Genomic DNA, 14790 nt, shown 5'->3' with positions numbered 1-14790 from the left:
GGACGAAGGCAAAGGGCACAAAGGTGTCGGTGCACCTCCAAGCATCGAAAACCACTGCTTACAGTAGTTCCAACCTTGTCTACTCCTTCATCTTCATTTGCAGAATGCTAATTGTAGCTCCAACAAAATGTTATTTTGGCCTAAATATGGGCAAAAAAGATAATGAGCCAAGTCAAATGTTGACTCAGCTACTACCTGAACCAAAATTGTTACATGTAGGAAATGTGAACTAAATAGGAGACAATGAGGATAAAATTCTACTATTTCTTACATTTAAGACTATATTGCACTAAGAAAACCTTAATGGTAAAGTTGGACCTTCCTTCTTACACTAAAGTCTTTACAATATCATCCTGCTGCTACTTCCTGATAAAATTAATGGAGGCAGCATGTTGATAGATTGGTAAATTTACAGTATAATGTTTGTCAGGGACACAAGTCAATCCTTATTGAGGTTCTTCTTTACCATCTCCACAACCTTTTGTGATAGATTTTCAGCAAATGTTTCTAAGAGAGGTTCAAATCCTGAAACTTCGACCCTATTTCTCCTGCTTGAATATTTATTTCTACACTGCACCACTTCTGCTACTGCATCAAGTTTTTCTGTAATTGATGGAAGTAGCTCCCTTGCCTCCTCAAATAAACCAATTGAATCCTCTTTTTTAGATGTCAGAGTTCCTAATTCAGTAAATAAATTGACAACAGTTTCGGCGGCCACATCCAAATGGAGCAATGCTTCCCTGCAGGCAGTTGTTATTTGCTGCCAATCTCCTTCTTCAGGTGTACATTCATTTCGATCCGTGGCACCTTTAGTTCCATTGTTTGAAGTTTCTGCAACAGAACTTTCAGTTGATAGAGTATGATTTGATATCTGTATGGACTTCTTCTCCTGCATGGGAATAATCAAAGCGAAAAACATTTTGAACGTGGAGGTTTATGATGAATTTTCTTACACAATATGACATGCACTACAAAAGCTGCTGTTCTTTAATGGATATAGAAGATAAAGTGGAAAAGCTTTAACCTTTCTTCAATCTTCGCAACAAATTTAACAAAAAGCCTAACATAATTTAGTGTAACATTGAAATACAGACCTGTTTGCAATAAATTGTCTCCTGCACTTCTTCCAGATTCTGGTTTGCTGGATACCTTGATGTGGTACAACCTGCGGCTTCTTCCTCATATTTCAAGATTTTACCACCTTCACGGCCTGGTGTGTCTAACAATCTCCGAAGATCTACAGCATAGCCTTCTTGCACAAAATATTGTGCAGAATACCTTCTTACTGGTGAATGACTCCTGTCCATCTGCAAACAAGATAATACATGACGAAAATCAATGTATTAATGTCCAATCTTCATTTCATATCATAACTAATTGAGTCAATGAAATAACTTTATGTTCCCAAAGCCCCGTCAGAATGAGCTCTTACTGTTCAATACTCTACCCCTCAATTGTTCAAATATGCTGCAAGGAAATCTGTTATTTTCATGTAGAAAATTGTTAAATTGTACAAATTGCACCTGAAACTGAATATCTTAATGGTAACAAGCATTACCACTACTAGCCAATCCATAGACTTAAAATCGGCTGCAGCATTATCTTATCATTGTGGTTCACAAGAGACTCAGTTATACAACACAAAAAGTATCTAGCTGAGTGCCAGCCAATATGCATTTTTTGTCTCTGAAATTTGGGTTAGGAAAACTGCAGCAAGATTGTAAGACACTGTAAATGTTTGACGTAAGAGAAATTCCAGTGAGAAGGACTTCAACTAGCAATTTTATTATATCTGGCACTGTATAGCTTGAAAACTTAAAATTGGAGGCAAGTAATAGTTCAAAAGTGGCACCTATTGAGCTTAAACATCATCCATCACCAGAAAGATAGAAAAAAACCCACCATCCAAAACTCCCCAAGCCCCAAACGAATAGACATATTATATCTTTGTATTGGAAGAGAGGATACTAACCTTGCAGCTGGTTGATAAACTGCAATAATGCTTCTTGGAACGGTCATCTTTTCTAGACTTCATTTTGAAGTGATCTACTTTTGTAGTTTTCTGCATCTGGCATCGAGATTTATGAAAACTTTGTCGTGCTGATGTTTGACCAGATACTGTATCTTGCCACATACTGGTATTACACGTGCCAAATTGACTGTCATAAGTATTATTATTTAGCAAACCAAAGTTATTGGATGAAGCATGTGTTCGTGGATGGGTTCCATGCTCATCATCCTTGACAAGGTAAGCTTGCCCCAATGAGCACTCGCCATCCATTGGTATTTTGGCTGGGTGTTTTACTGCAGGAACCACAGACCAAGAAAAGGAAGTATAAATGACTTGTGGGTAAATTACATGTAATATCTGTTCATACACATTTTATTTGTATTAGTTATTTACTCTGCACATACCACAATTAAAATGAAGGAAAACAGCCCCATACAGCAAAAACTGAGGGCAAAAAAGGCAAAGTTGAATGAACTTTCAAAATTAACAACCATTAATGACCATCTCCAATCACAGTGAAGTTCAGCTCAATACAAGAATGAAGAGATCCGTCTTCGTCCCTGCTGTTAGTATGCCAACTTTAAGATAACCACATACCGAAGCTTCTCGAACTAAAAATCTCATCCATAATAATTCAAAGAACCACAGAGGAGCTTCACCTCGACTTAGCATGCAAACTAGAGGGAAAATTCCTGTACTATAAAATATGTCCAACAGAAGTGATAATGACAGTAAGCCTCTGCTAACTAGCAGAAAGCCTTGGAAAGATATTGATCTCTCTAACCAACTTCATTATACATCAGATAATTCATTAGAATAACATAAAGAAAATGATTATGAATCGAGCAGCCATTTAAGCAAAAAAATCATGATGCTTAACTATGAAGCACGGAAACTCTTCATGACATGCGTTTCCCCGTTTCCGGCAGATGTGGGAAACAGAAACTCTCGGGAACTGATACGAAACGTTTCCAGACACGTTTCCGTAATTACCCAAAATATGAAAGGCGTCTCTCAATTTTTAAACAGTTTTTCCTGCCTATTTCGATTAAAATTCTGAAATTTCAAACTTTCTATTTTGCAATTCCTATTCAATCTAAGATTAGTAAAATTGAAACTTCTTATTTGAGAGATAATTCCTTCCTTGTATCCTTCAATTTAAAGAACTTAACCATATTTCTTTCTCCTATAATCTTTGTCTCTTGAATCTCGATTGAGCTTGGACTTTCTTCCTCTTGTTCTTCAATCTTGTTTTTTTAATGTATAATTATATTTTTAATATTTATAAATATGCCCCTATATTTTTAATATTTACACGTTTCCCTCACGTTTCCGTTTCCTATGTTTTTCAGAAATTACGTTTCCCAGTATCCGTTCCGTTTCAGTTTCGTATTCGTTTCCGTTTCCGTGCAACATAGATGCTTAATAAGACCTTTCAAAGCACGCACCACAGTTCTCATAAACAACAATGAAATAAACTAAATCCAGACCTGTTGTATGGTGTTGAACAGTTGTGTGAAAGTAATTTCTTTTGGTTACCTAATGCAGGAGTGTCGTATAAAAGAATATGGTACTACATTGTGAAATCATGCTAGCTGCAATTAGCCAACCCGAGTACATCTATGTCCTTTAGATATCAACATATTTTCCATACCAGAAGTTTCAAAATACTTAATCATTCAGATCCTTCCTACAAATCTTTATTCAATTACATATTGAAAATAGAATCAGCCTTACACAAATTGGATGAAAATACTGGCATCTTCAGATCCGTTAAGAGCTTTGCCTCCGGCGAATTCAGTAGATCAACGCATACTGTGTAAACATTAAGCCAGTGCTTGTCCCTGGGAAACACTCGATGCAAAAAAGTGAGGCAACGAGCAGGCAGAATACCAATTAATCAATGACAGACAACGACGCTGGACACTCACCAAACTGTTTCTTGAGACATTGGTGACCTTCCTCGGTTAATAGTTTCAGGAGAAGTTCTGGACAAGCTGTTGAGGCACAACAAATTTCCCTGTACATTACGACTGAATGGAGTTTGAGCTTCATGGGGAAAAGGGCCATATTCCCCACCATTACAGACCACAGGAGAGGGACTTTTTTCTGCTTGCCGCTCTGACTGTTCTCCATAGCATATCAGTTGAGCAGATTGTAAAGAGAATAAAAGAATGCTCAGCATCAACTTCTGACTTGTTGAAATATTAGATACATGAGGTGATTTTAAATAGAAAAATGCATATTGAAATGGAAACGGATACCAAGAAAATAGAAGAAAAAAAATGCTGAGAGTGAGAAACATGCAAATGATATAGATATATTGGCGTATTAATAAATATTTAAAATTATAAGAAAAGAAAAATAATAATATGAAATAAACAAACAAACATAAAACTCAAAAAAAAAACATAAATACAATAAACGAACTCCAAAAGACTAGTAGTGTACTACTGTCACCTGTACACAATCTGCTAAAGCTTGTTATAAGCTTATATTCTAGTGTACTACCAACTGTTGTTGCATTAACAACAGGAAAAATTCACAAGTATAATTAAGGCGCAGCGTCATCAGCAGCTACAAAATTATTAGACTCGATTTCCCCCCTGCTAATACATCATAGTTCATCACTCACAATGCTAAATGATTTTCTCCGCAAATAGATAGTAATAAATAGATCTTCTTGCAGTCAAAGTATTTGGACACTAATAATTCAGTTTAATGTTTTCTTCTTTACTGCTGCTAGTCATAGGGAACCGGAGTATTTTCTTGAAGACACGCACAATGAGAAAGGACTGGTTTGAATTAATAATTTGAAGAACTTAGCTTCACATAATATGCATAAGATGCAAGAAGAATAACCACAAAGAAACAAGTAGAGAATATAATTAGCTGCAGATAATCACATGAACAGAGTAATCGCAAAGAAAACAACTAAAAAGTGCTCCGTTATTGCAGCCAAAACAGAGTAGTCTTAAGTTACAAGGAACTTGATGCAAGAAACGTGTTTCTACGTTTAGGTAATTACAGAAACATAAAGTACCAGTTCCGTTGAGTTTCCATTTCCAATACATGCCAAAAAGAGATATTCTCGGTTTAGTGCTTCATTCAACAGATATATATATATTTCAAAAATAAATTTTGAACGTCTTTTATTGATAAAGAAAACTCCGCCTGTGAGGGTCACTTGGTGGCATTTACAGCCGGTCCCAAGCCCGGACAAAGGAGGAGGGTTGCGGTAGGTTTGTGGCGGCCAGCGTAAAACTTAGCCACATCTTATGACATGAACCAAAATATATGGTTCATGTTAGCCGACCCCGAATCATTTCGGGACTAAGGCTTTGTTGTTGTTGTTGTTATTGTTTTATTGATAAAGAAAACCAATTGCCATATATTGGTAATTATGACATTTGAAGATTGAGAATTTTGGTTTCAGAGGAATCAACAGCATATGAGTAACACCATATATTCGCTTGACAAGTATTATAAGTGAAACAATCTCTTCACATAATTGTAACTCTAGTACTTCCGTGGACTTCTTAAATGATTATGAAGGCTCGTTGTTTACTGCAATCTCTTAGCCCTAAGTTTACAGATTGCTTGTACGTGAAGTTCAAAAAGTGGAACTACTGAATAATATGCCCAAGAAAATGTGATGGGGAAATAGTGAGATATTATCACCTTGCATGAATTTGAAATCAAATGCATACATACATATAGGTGTGTGTGTGTATATATATTAGCAGTTCCACATAGGGCCTATAAAGTACCTGAGGTGTAAAACCAGGATTTACAATCATACTAGAATCTGCAACTTTGGATTGTGCCCACGTGGGAAGTCTTGAAATGCTAAATCTAAATGTTGATACCCTACGAGGCGCCCCTCCTTGGTCAAGAACCTTCTGTGCAGATTGGTTGAAGTCTTGCAAAGGTACATTTTCAGGATTGATAATTTTCTGCTCGTCTTCATCTTCAGAATATATGATTAGATTGAAAGCCGTTGGAAAGACCAGTTCTTTGGAAACCAATGGAGAAGAATTTTCCTTCATTTTTTGTAGTATTGTGGCAGAAATACAAGCAGGCAGTTTCCATATGAATATGCATCCATCTAATGAAACCTGAGCACATATAGAAAGTCAGTACTGCATGAGTGAATATAGGACATGGAAGACCAAGAAGAAACCATTTGATCACGAACTATTATAAAATTATCGTAAATTAGTGATTGGTCATTTTTGGGTCAATCCCAAATGTCTTGCTCTGTCATTTTCAGCCTTGAAATCTGGCTTAGAAGAATGCTCAAAATTTTCTATACCTCTTAAGTCTTAGCCATGTGCAAGAACTGAGAACTTTGCTTCCCCACATCTATAATTCTTCCAATTTTTTATAGAAAATGATATGTTTATCCCTATGTTGCACGGAAACTTGATATTAAGGAGTTGTTTCGGGAAGCGTTTCGGAAACCATTTTCTCAAAAACTTGTACAAAATGCTTCAGGTCACATTTCCGTAATTTAAGAAAATTGGAAAGTAGTTTCTTAGAATTTGGAAACTCTTTTCATAGAATATAATGTGATTTTAAAGTAGTTCAATGCTAATCACATATTCAGTAAATTCCTAATATTTTCTAGATCACCTTCTAAGATTTTTCAAAATGAAAACATCTCTTTTTTCTCTATGCGACTAGTACCTAATTTTTTTAATGTGTATATTTAAAAAAAAAAAAGGAAAAGTACAAAAGAACAAACCTTGTGGTTTGCTTGCAAATAAGTTTGCAAACAGTGGGTCTGTGCTTTGTGCAGTTTACAAACTCATTCATTCCATCAAAAATTATTGCCATGACTATTTCCCCAAAAGGAGCGATTTGGAACCAAACCACATTATTATTTGACCGAAAAATTGACTCTCATATGCTTTAACTACAAATTTCACAAAGCAGAGACCCCTATTTGAAACTTTTAAACCACGAAGACTGTCTTTGCAAATCGACCAACCACAGGGTTTATTTTTTTACTTTTCCCAAAAAAAATAGCATACATCCTTATCATTTTAAAAATTTATAGATATACCCTTATATTTTTATTACTTACACATTTTCCCCATGTTTCTATTTTCTATATTTTTTACAAATATCATTCTCGGTATCCATTTCAGTTTCCATTTCCATGTAACACAGGTTTATCCCTATGCCTGTGGTATCAGTTAAAGGAAGTGGCAGATCACTTGAACTAGGAAGCCAAATTCTTAGAATGATAGCCTATGGAAAATCTTATAAGGAATTAGCTTAAATATCAGAAAAGTTGATTTGTGTCCACAAGGTAGCTACTCCAGATTACATCAGTCTGCTCATCCGTGATAACAAAGCAGGAACATTATGTATACATACTCGTCAACAATTGCAGTGGTCAATATTTAACCTGCATATTACAGAATTCCACAGATATGATACATCATCAACATAACAAAAGCTTACCGATACCACATGCTGGCAGTCAGGTAAAAAGATGACACCAGTTACTACTTCACCATGTCCCGTAGCTTGCAAAACCATTTCTCCACTGATAGCATCGTACATACACATAGACTTGTTGGAGTAGCAACAAACGAGATACCTGCAGCTTGGGTCCATAGTAACCTGAAAAAGGATTATTAGGTCTTAGCATAAGGATGATAACTACTAGTGCATCTGGCTATTAATGTAAATAACTTTTATTATGTCTCCAGGCTATGAATTTATTTTACCTTTACTGGGTCTCCAAAACTTTTATCTTGCTTGAACGACCTAATTAGCTTCCCAGAAGCAATGTTGAATGTGTTGATCTTCTTATCCTATAAGTGCAATAACTTAACATCAATTATTCAAGTTCTGGCATCAATGGATGTTCCATTTGGATCATCCATGCAAGACAGATTTCTTATTAATGGACTTAAAGTTATCCTACCCGGTATTAATGGCTTAAAATCAATTAATTTCGAAGACGTAGTTTACCTGGCCCACAGACACGACAAAATCCATTCTGGGATCTATAGCCATGTCATAAACAGTTCCATGAGATGCTATTTGATTATGGCGATGCAAAATTTCGTGGCCACTATCTGTCATAGAAACATCCCGGAAAACTAGAGACCTGAAGGAAAGAAATAACTACATGTAATTAAGGCTTGAGAAGTAAAAGGAAATACCAAGCAGATTGCTTTGCTTTAAAGTGACATTGCAAAATATTTAGACTGTAAATTGGCAGACCATATATTTCATGAGTAGAAGTTAATAGAATGAAAATAAATAGATTTTAGTAGCTTACCTATCTGCACTGCAGCTGAGAATCTTACACCCATTGCTAGTCAGCTTAACAGAAGTCACAGCAGCAGAGTGGTCATCAATACTTCCCATGAGATTGAAATTCCTAATGGGAAAGGTAAACGGAACTCACACACAAGTTGAGCAGGGTAAGCAAACAATTAAATTTAGAGATGACAAACCTTTTGACATCATAAAGATGGATAACACGGTCCCGTCCCCCTGATGCTAGAAGGTAATTCTCACTTATAACTTCTTCAGAAATATCACGCAAATCGCTAGACAAACTGAAGCTTAATGAAAGGATCTCTGAGTCATGGACACCCTGCCAGAACAGCCTATGTTTTATTTATAAAAATTCAACATGACAGGAAGAACAGTAAAACAAACAAGACTTGTATGCTTCTATTGTTTTCTTTAAGCAAACAAAGATTTCAAACTATACTTAGCTGCCTATTTTTACCTGTTTACAAGTATAGTCAAATGTATTTAGATTATAAATGTGAAGGTTTCCCTCAAAATCACCAGCAGCAAGGTACTCCCCATCGGAGCTAGCAGCTATTGACCGAAACCCGCGAGTGCAAAGGCTTGAATCCTTGGTATCTCGCTCAAAAATCCCAGCACTAACTGGAGTAACAAACATGCCCACATTATCAGTAGGTGAGGCACAAACAATCAGATGAATTCCAATAATTTATTATGTTCAATGTCAGAGCCAGGAGTTACCCATATGATTTATTATTTGTAAGGTATCAGAACCTTCACAATCATGGATATTACCTAAATGTGAACTGCCCATCGATTTGGTATTCAAAATAAGATAGCCAGCATCATCATCTGTCAAATCTGGTCGCAGTGCAAGATCCCATAACCTAATAGTACCATCTGCTGAGCATGTTGCAAAAGAAACGCCACCAGAACAACCTCTAGCAACACATGCAAGAGATGAATCATGCATGTTTTCACAACAAAGATTTTTGACATCCCAAATAGTTGCTGAGTGTGAAACTAACACACATTGCTTGGTGGGCTAGAAGCAAAAGAAATGTGAGGATGCAGATAAGTTGTATTATACTTGTAAACAATAATAAACTCACTCAAGGGTAGAATTTGAGCAACCACATACATCGAAACTCACATAATATTAAATTTTTCCAACAAAAAAAAGGTATAATAACCAAACTTTATACAGAAAAACCACCTTATTTATATCATGAATATCCCATATGCAGAGTGTATGATCTCCATAAACAACCACTGCAATCAGAAATGAAAAAGTACTAAAACGTATGCACAATAATAACTGACCTAATTACTGCACTCAATAAAAATTTGGATGCTTACCCAATTTGTCCAAGGTAGAAAATTGACAAGCCACTGCATCAGGCAAAGCAGACACAGCCTTTTCAGTGGCAGTAAGATGGTGAACACCATTAGGCTCCCCCTGGCAACTTTTGGATTTGGTGTACTGCAAACTTCCAGTGTAATTGAGAGTCCCACTTGTGAAGAGTTGTACAATGCCATCAGAACATGCACAAGCAATAAGCTTGTCAGATGCAGATAGTGCAAAGCCCTTCTCAACCTGAAATTTAAAATTGCAAAATGTAAAAAGGAGATAAAAATACACAATTGTAACTTAAATTACCATTATGAATGGAATTCATATACTTATAGACACTTTGACACAAAATCCAAGCACTGCAAACAAAAATTTTGCAACGTGATACAAATATGCAGCAGCTAGCTAGGAAGAATACATAATGTTGTCTCAACTTGTGCATCAAGATTAGCAATAGAATTGGCCTATTGCATCCCACTTACAATTACAACTTTTGGTAATACATAAACTGCTTAATGAAAATACATCGTGAAGTATATAATAAATAACCTGTAGATACCTTTAAGTCCACCGACTTGGTCACTGAGAACCCACAATCCACAAGGCACAAAACACCTGTAAATAAAAGAAGCCCGAGGGTAATAGACTTTTTGGTCACAGGACATTATTCAAAAACTCCAATGCATTTTAACAACATAGGCTGATTTTATGAAACACCCACCTTCATTAGTTAATGCATAAAAAGGAAACAGATCTCCAACTTGTTTACTATTAACAGGAGTACTATTAGTCAAGGCTGATGTTACACATGTAAATGAGCTCCCTTTCTGAGGACCCAGATTAACAGGTTTTCCATGCATTGTCAATGACAATGTCCCCTTGCGCAAGCGCATCCCTGGAGATGATCCAACTGTCCAGCATTTCAAGTGTTTCTTTCCAGCAGTAATTACAAATTTTGCATCTGCCGAGAAGCTCACAGATGTTACTGAAGAATAAGATGAACTTGCTTTTAGCTTTGTGATCAGCAGCCCACTTCGCCAATTCCAAAGATAAATATATCCTCCAACAGACACAAGGTGTTGCCCTTAACAAGAAAAAAGTTAAAATTAAACAAAATAGTAATATATCTTTCAAAAACAAAAGATAAACCTACCTATTCGTTTCCGGAAAAGAAACCTATTCGTAACTAATTACTAACTTCTCAGAAAGAAATGTATTTCACAAAGGTAATGTAAGGCGGAACCTCTTACAGATAAAACCAAAACTAGCATAACGCGTAGTGTAGAATAGAGGGTTACTATGTAATAAGAGATAGAGAAGCGCTTACTGACAAGCTTACTTCAGACTAAAGTTAGAGTACACACTAACTAACCTTGCTTTCTCTTGCTTAGACTTACACTAAGACTAACTAAAGATAGAGTATAGTCCAGCCAGCTACCTTGCCTTAGCTAATAGAATCTAAAGATAGAGTACACGTAGCTACCTTGCCTTGTCTTACCTAATAGAAAGAAAGGTATACTTAGTGTTATATGTATAACTCTGTAATCTGTAAGGTTGACTGTTTACTTGCTTGCTTTATTTGTTACTTCATAACTCTTCTCTTGCTTCGTTCCTCTCCTTTCAGTCGAGTTACTACGTTCCTTCGACTAGCTTATTTCGTTACTTCATTCCGACGGCTATCTAGCTTTCTCTTCTCTTACCTTCCTTCTTTGGAAGCCTAATGACTGGGAAAAAATCCAAGCATTTTCTTCTTTATTTGGAATTTTTTCCTAATCACAGTTAGCTGTAGTTTTGTCCAAATACTGAATTAGGTATAGTTTTGGTACATTTTTTTCTTATGCTTGAGTAACAATAATTTTCATATGATTTCTTATACTGAAATTTTGCTTAGATAGAAAATGGCAAGTAGCATCTGCTAAACTTAAACAATGAACAAGTTTATAATTAGAAAACATTGCAGCTATATTTTCAAATCAAGAAAAAGTTGCTTACAGTATACAATTGATTGATAATAACTCACCATCAGGTGAGAAAGCAATGCACTCAACTCCATATAGATGATCCTTCAGTTCAGATACGTAAGACTTAGTTGAACAGTCCCATACTAATACTGCAGGTTGACCTCCTGACTGCGAAAAACCAGATATGATGTAACAAGTAATAGAGGAGATATAAGTCATCATTCTTCAAAGGAAACTCCACTCAGTATGTTTACCTTTAATTAGAATACAATTTAACCAATTAAAGGTATGAACTATCAGTCAATCAGTTATATTTTTACGAATAGCAAGTAACTGTTTGAAATTCTGCAATTTTCTTCATAAACCAACGTGTGTATGTAAGCGCTTGAAATATTTTGTTAGTACTCTACAGGGGATGCATCAATAAAACTTTAATAACTAATTCAGAAACATACATGATAAGAATCATCCATTATAATTCGTAAATTTCTTCCTAAATCACAAAAATACCTCCTAGGGTCGTAAAATAATTGGAACGATCGTGATGCTTTATATCTGTAAAATTAACATTTTCTTCTGACTGTGGGAACTCGATGATATGGAACCACTAGAAATTACAAAGTACAAGAAATCATTTAATTTTTCTGTATGCTGCAAGCTGCCAATGCACTTCGACTAAACTGGCTTTACAGTTCACTTCCATTTAGAGAACTTAAATTACACTGGCAAATTCCAGAAGCACTCGGGGAAGAAAAACAGCTGATCTAATTACATATAAATGAATAACCGATATACAAGTGGCTTCAATTAGTACCTCGCCGGCAGCTACAAAACGCCCATCCTGTGACACTGCAACACAGCTCAATGGTCTTGGTGTCCGATGAGACACCATGAGATGTGATTGTCTGCCGGAATCCACATTATAAACAACCACCACGCATCCTGCGACGTAAGCACAGCTTGAGGTAGATATATTCGAAGCCAATCCATTGGAATTCTTCGTAGTCAATCCATTAATCTCTTCCAAAATCATCTGCAAGTTTGACAAGAAAAAAAAATCGGCTCAAATTTTCTTTCCCTTTCTCCTCTGTTTCAGGGCGACGAAATGCAGATTTCAGGGTTAGGAATGAAGGAAATTAAAAGCGTACTACTGACACATACCTTGGAAGATATGTCTTGTTTCTTGGACCTCCGATTAGTTTTCATCTTGAATTGATAAACCCTAATTGTACAGGGAGATGAATAATGAGAAAAGATTTCTCAGATAGATTGATAGCCGTTAGGTTTTGGAGAGAGACAAGGCGGGAAATGGGTATAAATGGCACGCAGGAAAGCTTTGAAGTTGAACGCTCTCTAGATTTCGCGACAAGAGACAGACAAGACAAAGGTTAATTATGTGGATCCCACCTTATAATTTTCAGGTGGGGTCCACAAATCATGATTAGAGGGCTAAAATGATGCTAAATTTCTTTTTAATCCAATCCTAAGCTCATATTCTTTGTGACCTAATTTTATTATTAATAATTTCAGTTCTAGTTTAATTTATTTCAATAATTACTTCAGTTCAGTTCAATAGTTCAATAATTTATGGTTATTTATTATAATTATTTTATTATTATTAGAATTTATTTTTATAAGTTTTTTATTTTAATTATTATTATTTTTAAAGGATTATATTATTATTTTAATTTTAATAAAATTCAGTTCAATATTATTCAGTTCAATACGAAACTTAGATGTTCAAGTATTTTTCATTATTTTGGAGGCATGATTTTTCTTCGTTTTGTTCTTCGGGGTTGAGAGAATTTCATTTTTTTGAATGAAAAATGAAAAGGGCAAAAATGTCAAACAGGAGGCGACGGTAAGGAAAATAGGGGCGACGAAGGGTGGCCTACCCGTTTTGCCTAGGTAAAACGGGGTAGGCTACCCGATTTTGCCTAGGCAAAACTGGTAGTTCATACGGTCGGTCCATGGACCAGACCGTATGGGCTACCCGTTTAGAGTAAATTCAACGAAAAAAAAGTTCGTTTCAAGTTAAATTCGTTAAATTTCAGATTATTGGTTAATACGAAACTTAGATGTTCAAGTATTTTTCATTATTTTGGAGACATGATTTTTCTTCGTTTTGTTCTTCGGGGTTGAGAGAATTTCATTATTTTGAATGAAAAATGAAAATGGCAAAAATGTCAAACAGGAGGCGACGGTAAAAAAAATAGGGTACTTAATTTCAGTTAATAAGAACAAAGACTAAGAAAGGTTTTAGAAACCCAACTTGTAATCCCTCAAAGTAGGATGCTATAAAATTGTCAAAACTTAAGATATTATATTAAAATTTAATATAGTGGTGAAACTTTTTATCCAGTGGTTGAGAGTTTACCTATGTCTTGGGAGGTCATGGGTTCGGATCTGGTGGGAATTTTTTTTCTTCTTTAATATAAGCGTATTGTTCGCAAAAATTTTTAAAAATATATATATATTAAAATATAATATTTTATTTTCTCATTTATTCAAGAAGAACCAATCACAAATTGTTATTAAAGAATATAGGGAAAAGTACAAAAATAAACCTTATGATTACGCCTGTTTTCGAACAACACCCATGTGGTTTAAAAGTTTGCAAAATGGTACCATGTACTTCATTCCGTTAGCAAACACATACGAAATTGACTAACGGTGTTAAAAGTCAAAGGGAAAAGAGTTAATTTGGTCCTTATATTTATTTATTTTATCAATTAACCTCTCTTATTATCTAATTATCATAAATAAACCCTAAAATAAAAATAAAAAATCAAATACACCATCTTCTCCATCTTCCTCATTTTTCATTTTTATTCTTTTTTCTCTCTCTTCTCTCTCATCTTTGTTAATTTCTCTCTCTAAAAACAAATCATTAACTTTGGAAATACCGAAGAAAGTACTAGTTAATTTCCCCAAACTCCAATTTTATATATTCTATTCAAAATCTCTCTCTCAAATCAAAATCATAATCTAAATTCATCCAGCCATGGACAGTTAGCAAGAAGAGATGCAATTCATGGGAATTCTGGACATCTACAAAGAATCATACAAAATCATCCTCACATGGAGACAAATTTTCAGTAAGATCACCTTTTCCCTCATTCTCCCTCTATCCTTCATCTTCCTCGCACACATTCAGATCGCCGATCTCATCTTCTCCAACA

At 35.3% G+C, this 14790-nt stretch overlaps 1 protein-coding gene across 4 annotated transcripts; it reads right to left on the bottom strand.

Moving 5' to 3' along the window:
• Positions 1-225: 225 nt before the first annotated feature.
• On the bottom strand, positions 226-12963 carry LOC136206175 (uncharacterized). 4 transcript variants are annotated; one of them, XM_065997128.1, is made up of 20 exons: positions 12770-12963; positions 12423-12641; positions 11668-11776; positions 10369-10731; positions 10207-10262; positions 9653-9890; positions 9510-9565; positions 9035-9338; positions 8772-8935; positions 8491-8633; positions 8313-8414; positions 8000-8138; positions 7753-7839; positions 7484-7645; positions 5782-6129; positions 3943-4136; positions 3749-3855; positions 1973-2304; positions 1095-1307; positions 226-889 (listed from the first exon to the last, which is right to left on the bottom strand). In XM_065997128.1, the coding sequence occupies exons 1-20, from the start codon at positions 12812-12814 to the stop codon at positions 440-442; spliced, it is 3831 nt and encodes a 1276-aa protein (XP_065853200.1). In that variant the 5' UTR covers positions 12815-12963; the 3' UTR covers positions 226-439. The 4 variants fall into 4 exon arrangements, with proteins under 4 accessions (XP_065853200.1, XP_065853201.1, XP_065853202.1 ...); XM_065997129.1 differs by having other exon boundaries at positions 9089-9338; XM_065997130.1 differs by lacking the exon at positions 12770-12963 and having other exon boundaries at positions 11640-11776; positions 12423-12560.
• Positions 12964-14790: the final 1827 nt, after the last annotated feature.

The sequence above is a fragment of the Euphorbia lathyris genome, chromosome 9 (genome assembly GCF_963576675.1).
Source record: "Euphorbia lathyris chromosome 9, ddEupLath1.1, whole genome shotgun sequence".
Classification (NCBI taxonomy): domain Eukaryota; kingdom Viridiplantae; phylum Streptophyta; class Magnoliopsida; order Malpighiales; family Euphorbiaceae; genus Euphorbia; species Euphorbia lathyris.
Note: the sequence above shows the minus strand (reverse complement) of the source record. Positions and strands in the feature narration are given on the sequence as shown.

Coding starts and splice junctions, on each gene's coding strand:
- LOC136206175 (XM_065997128.1), bottom strand. CDS start 12,814: ATGAAAACTAATCGGAGGTCCAAGAAACAAGACATATCTTCCAAG. Junction 6,130..7,483: donor ACTGCCAGCATGTGGTATCG/GTAAGCTTTTGT, acceptor ATATGTGCTCAG/GTTTCATTAGATGGATGCAT. Junction 4,137..5,781: donor ATCCTGGTTTTACACCTCAG/GTACTTTATAGG, acceptor TATGGAGAACAG/TCAGAGCGGCAAGCAGAAAA.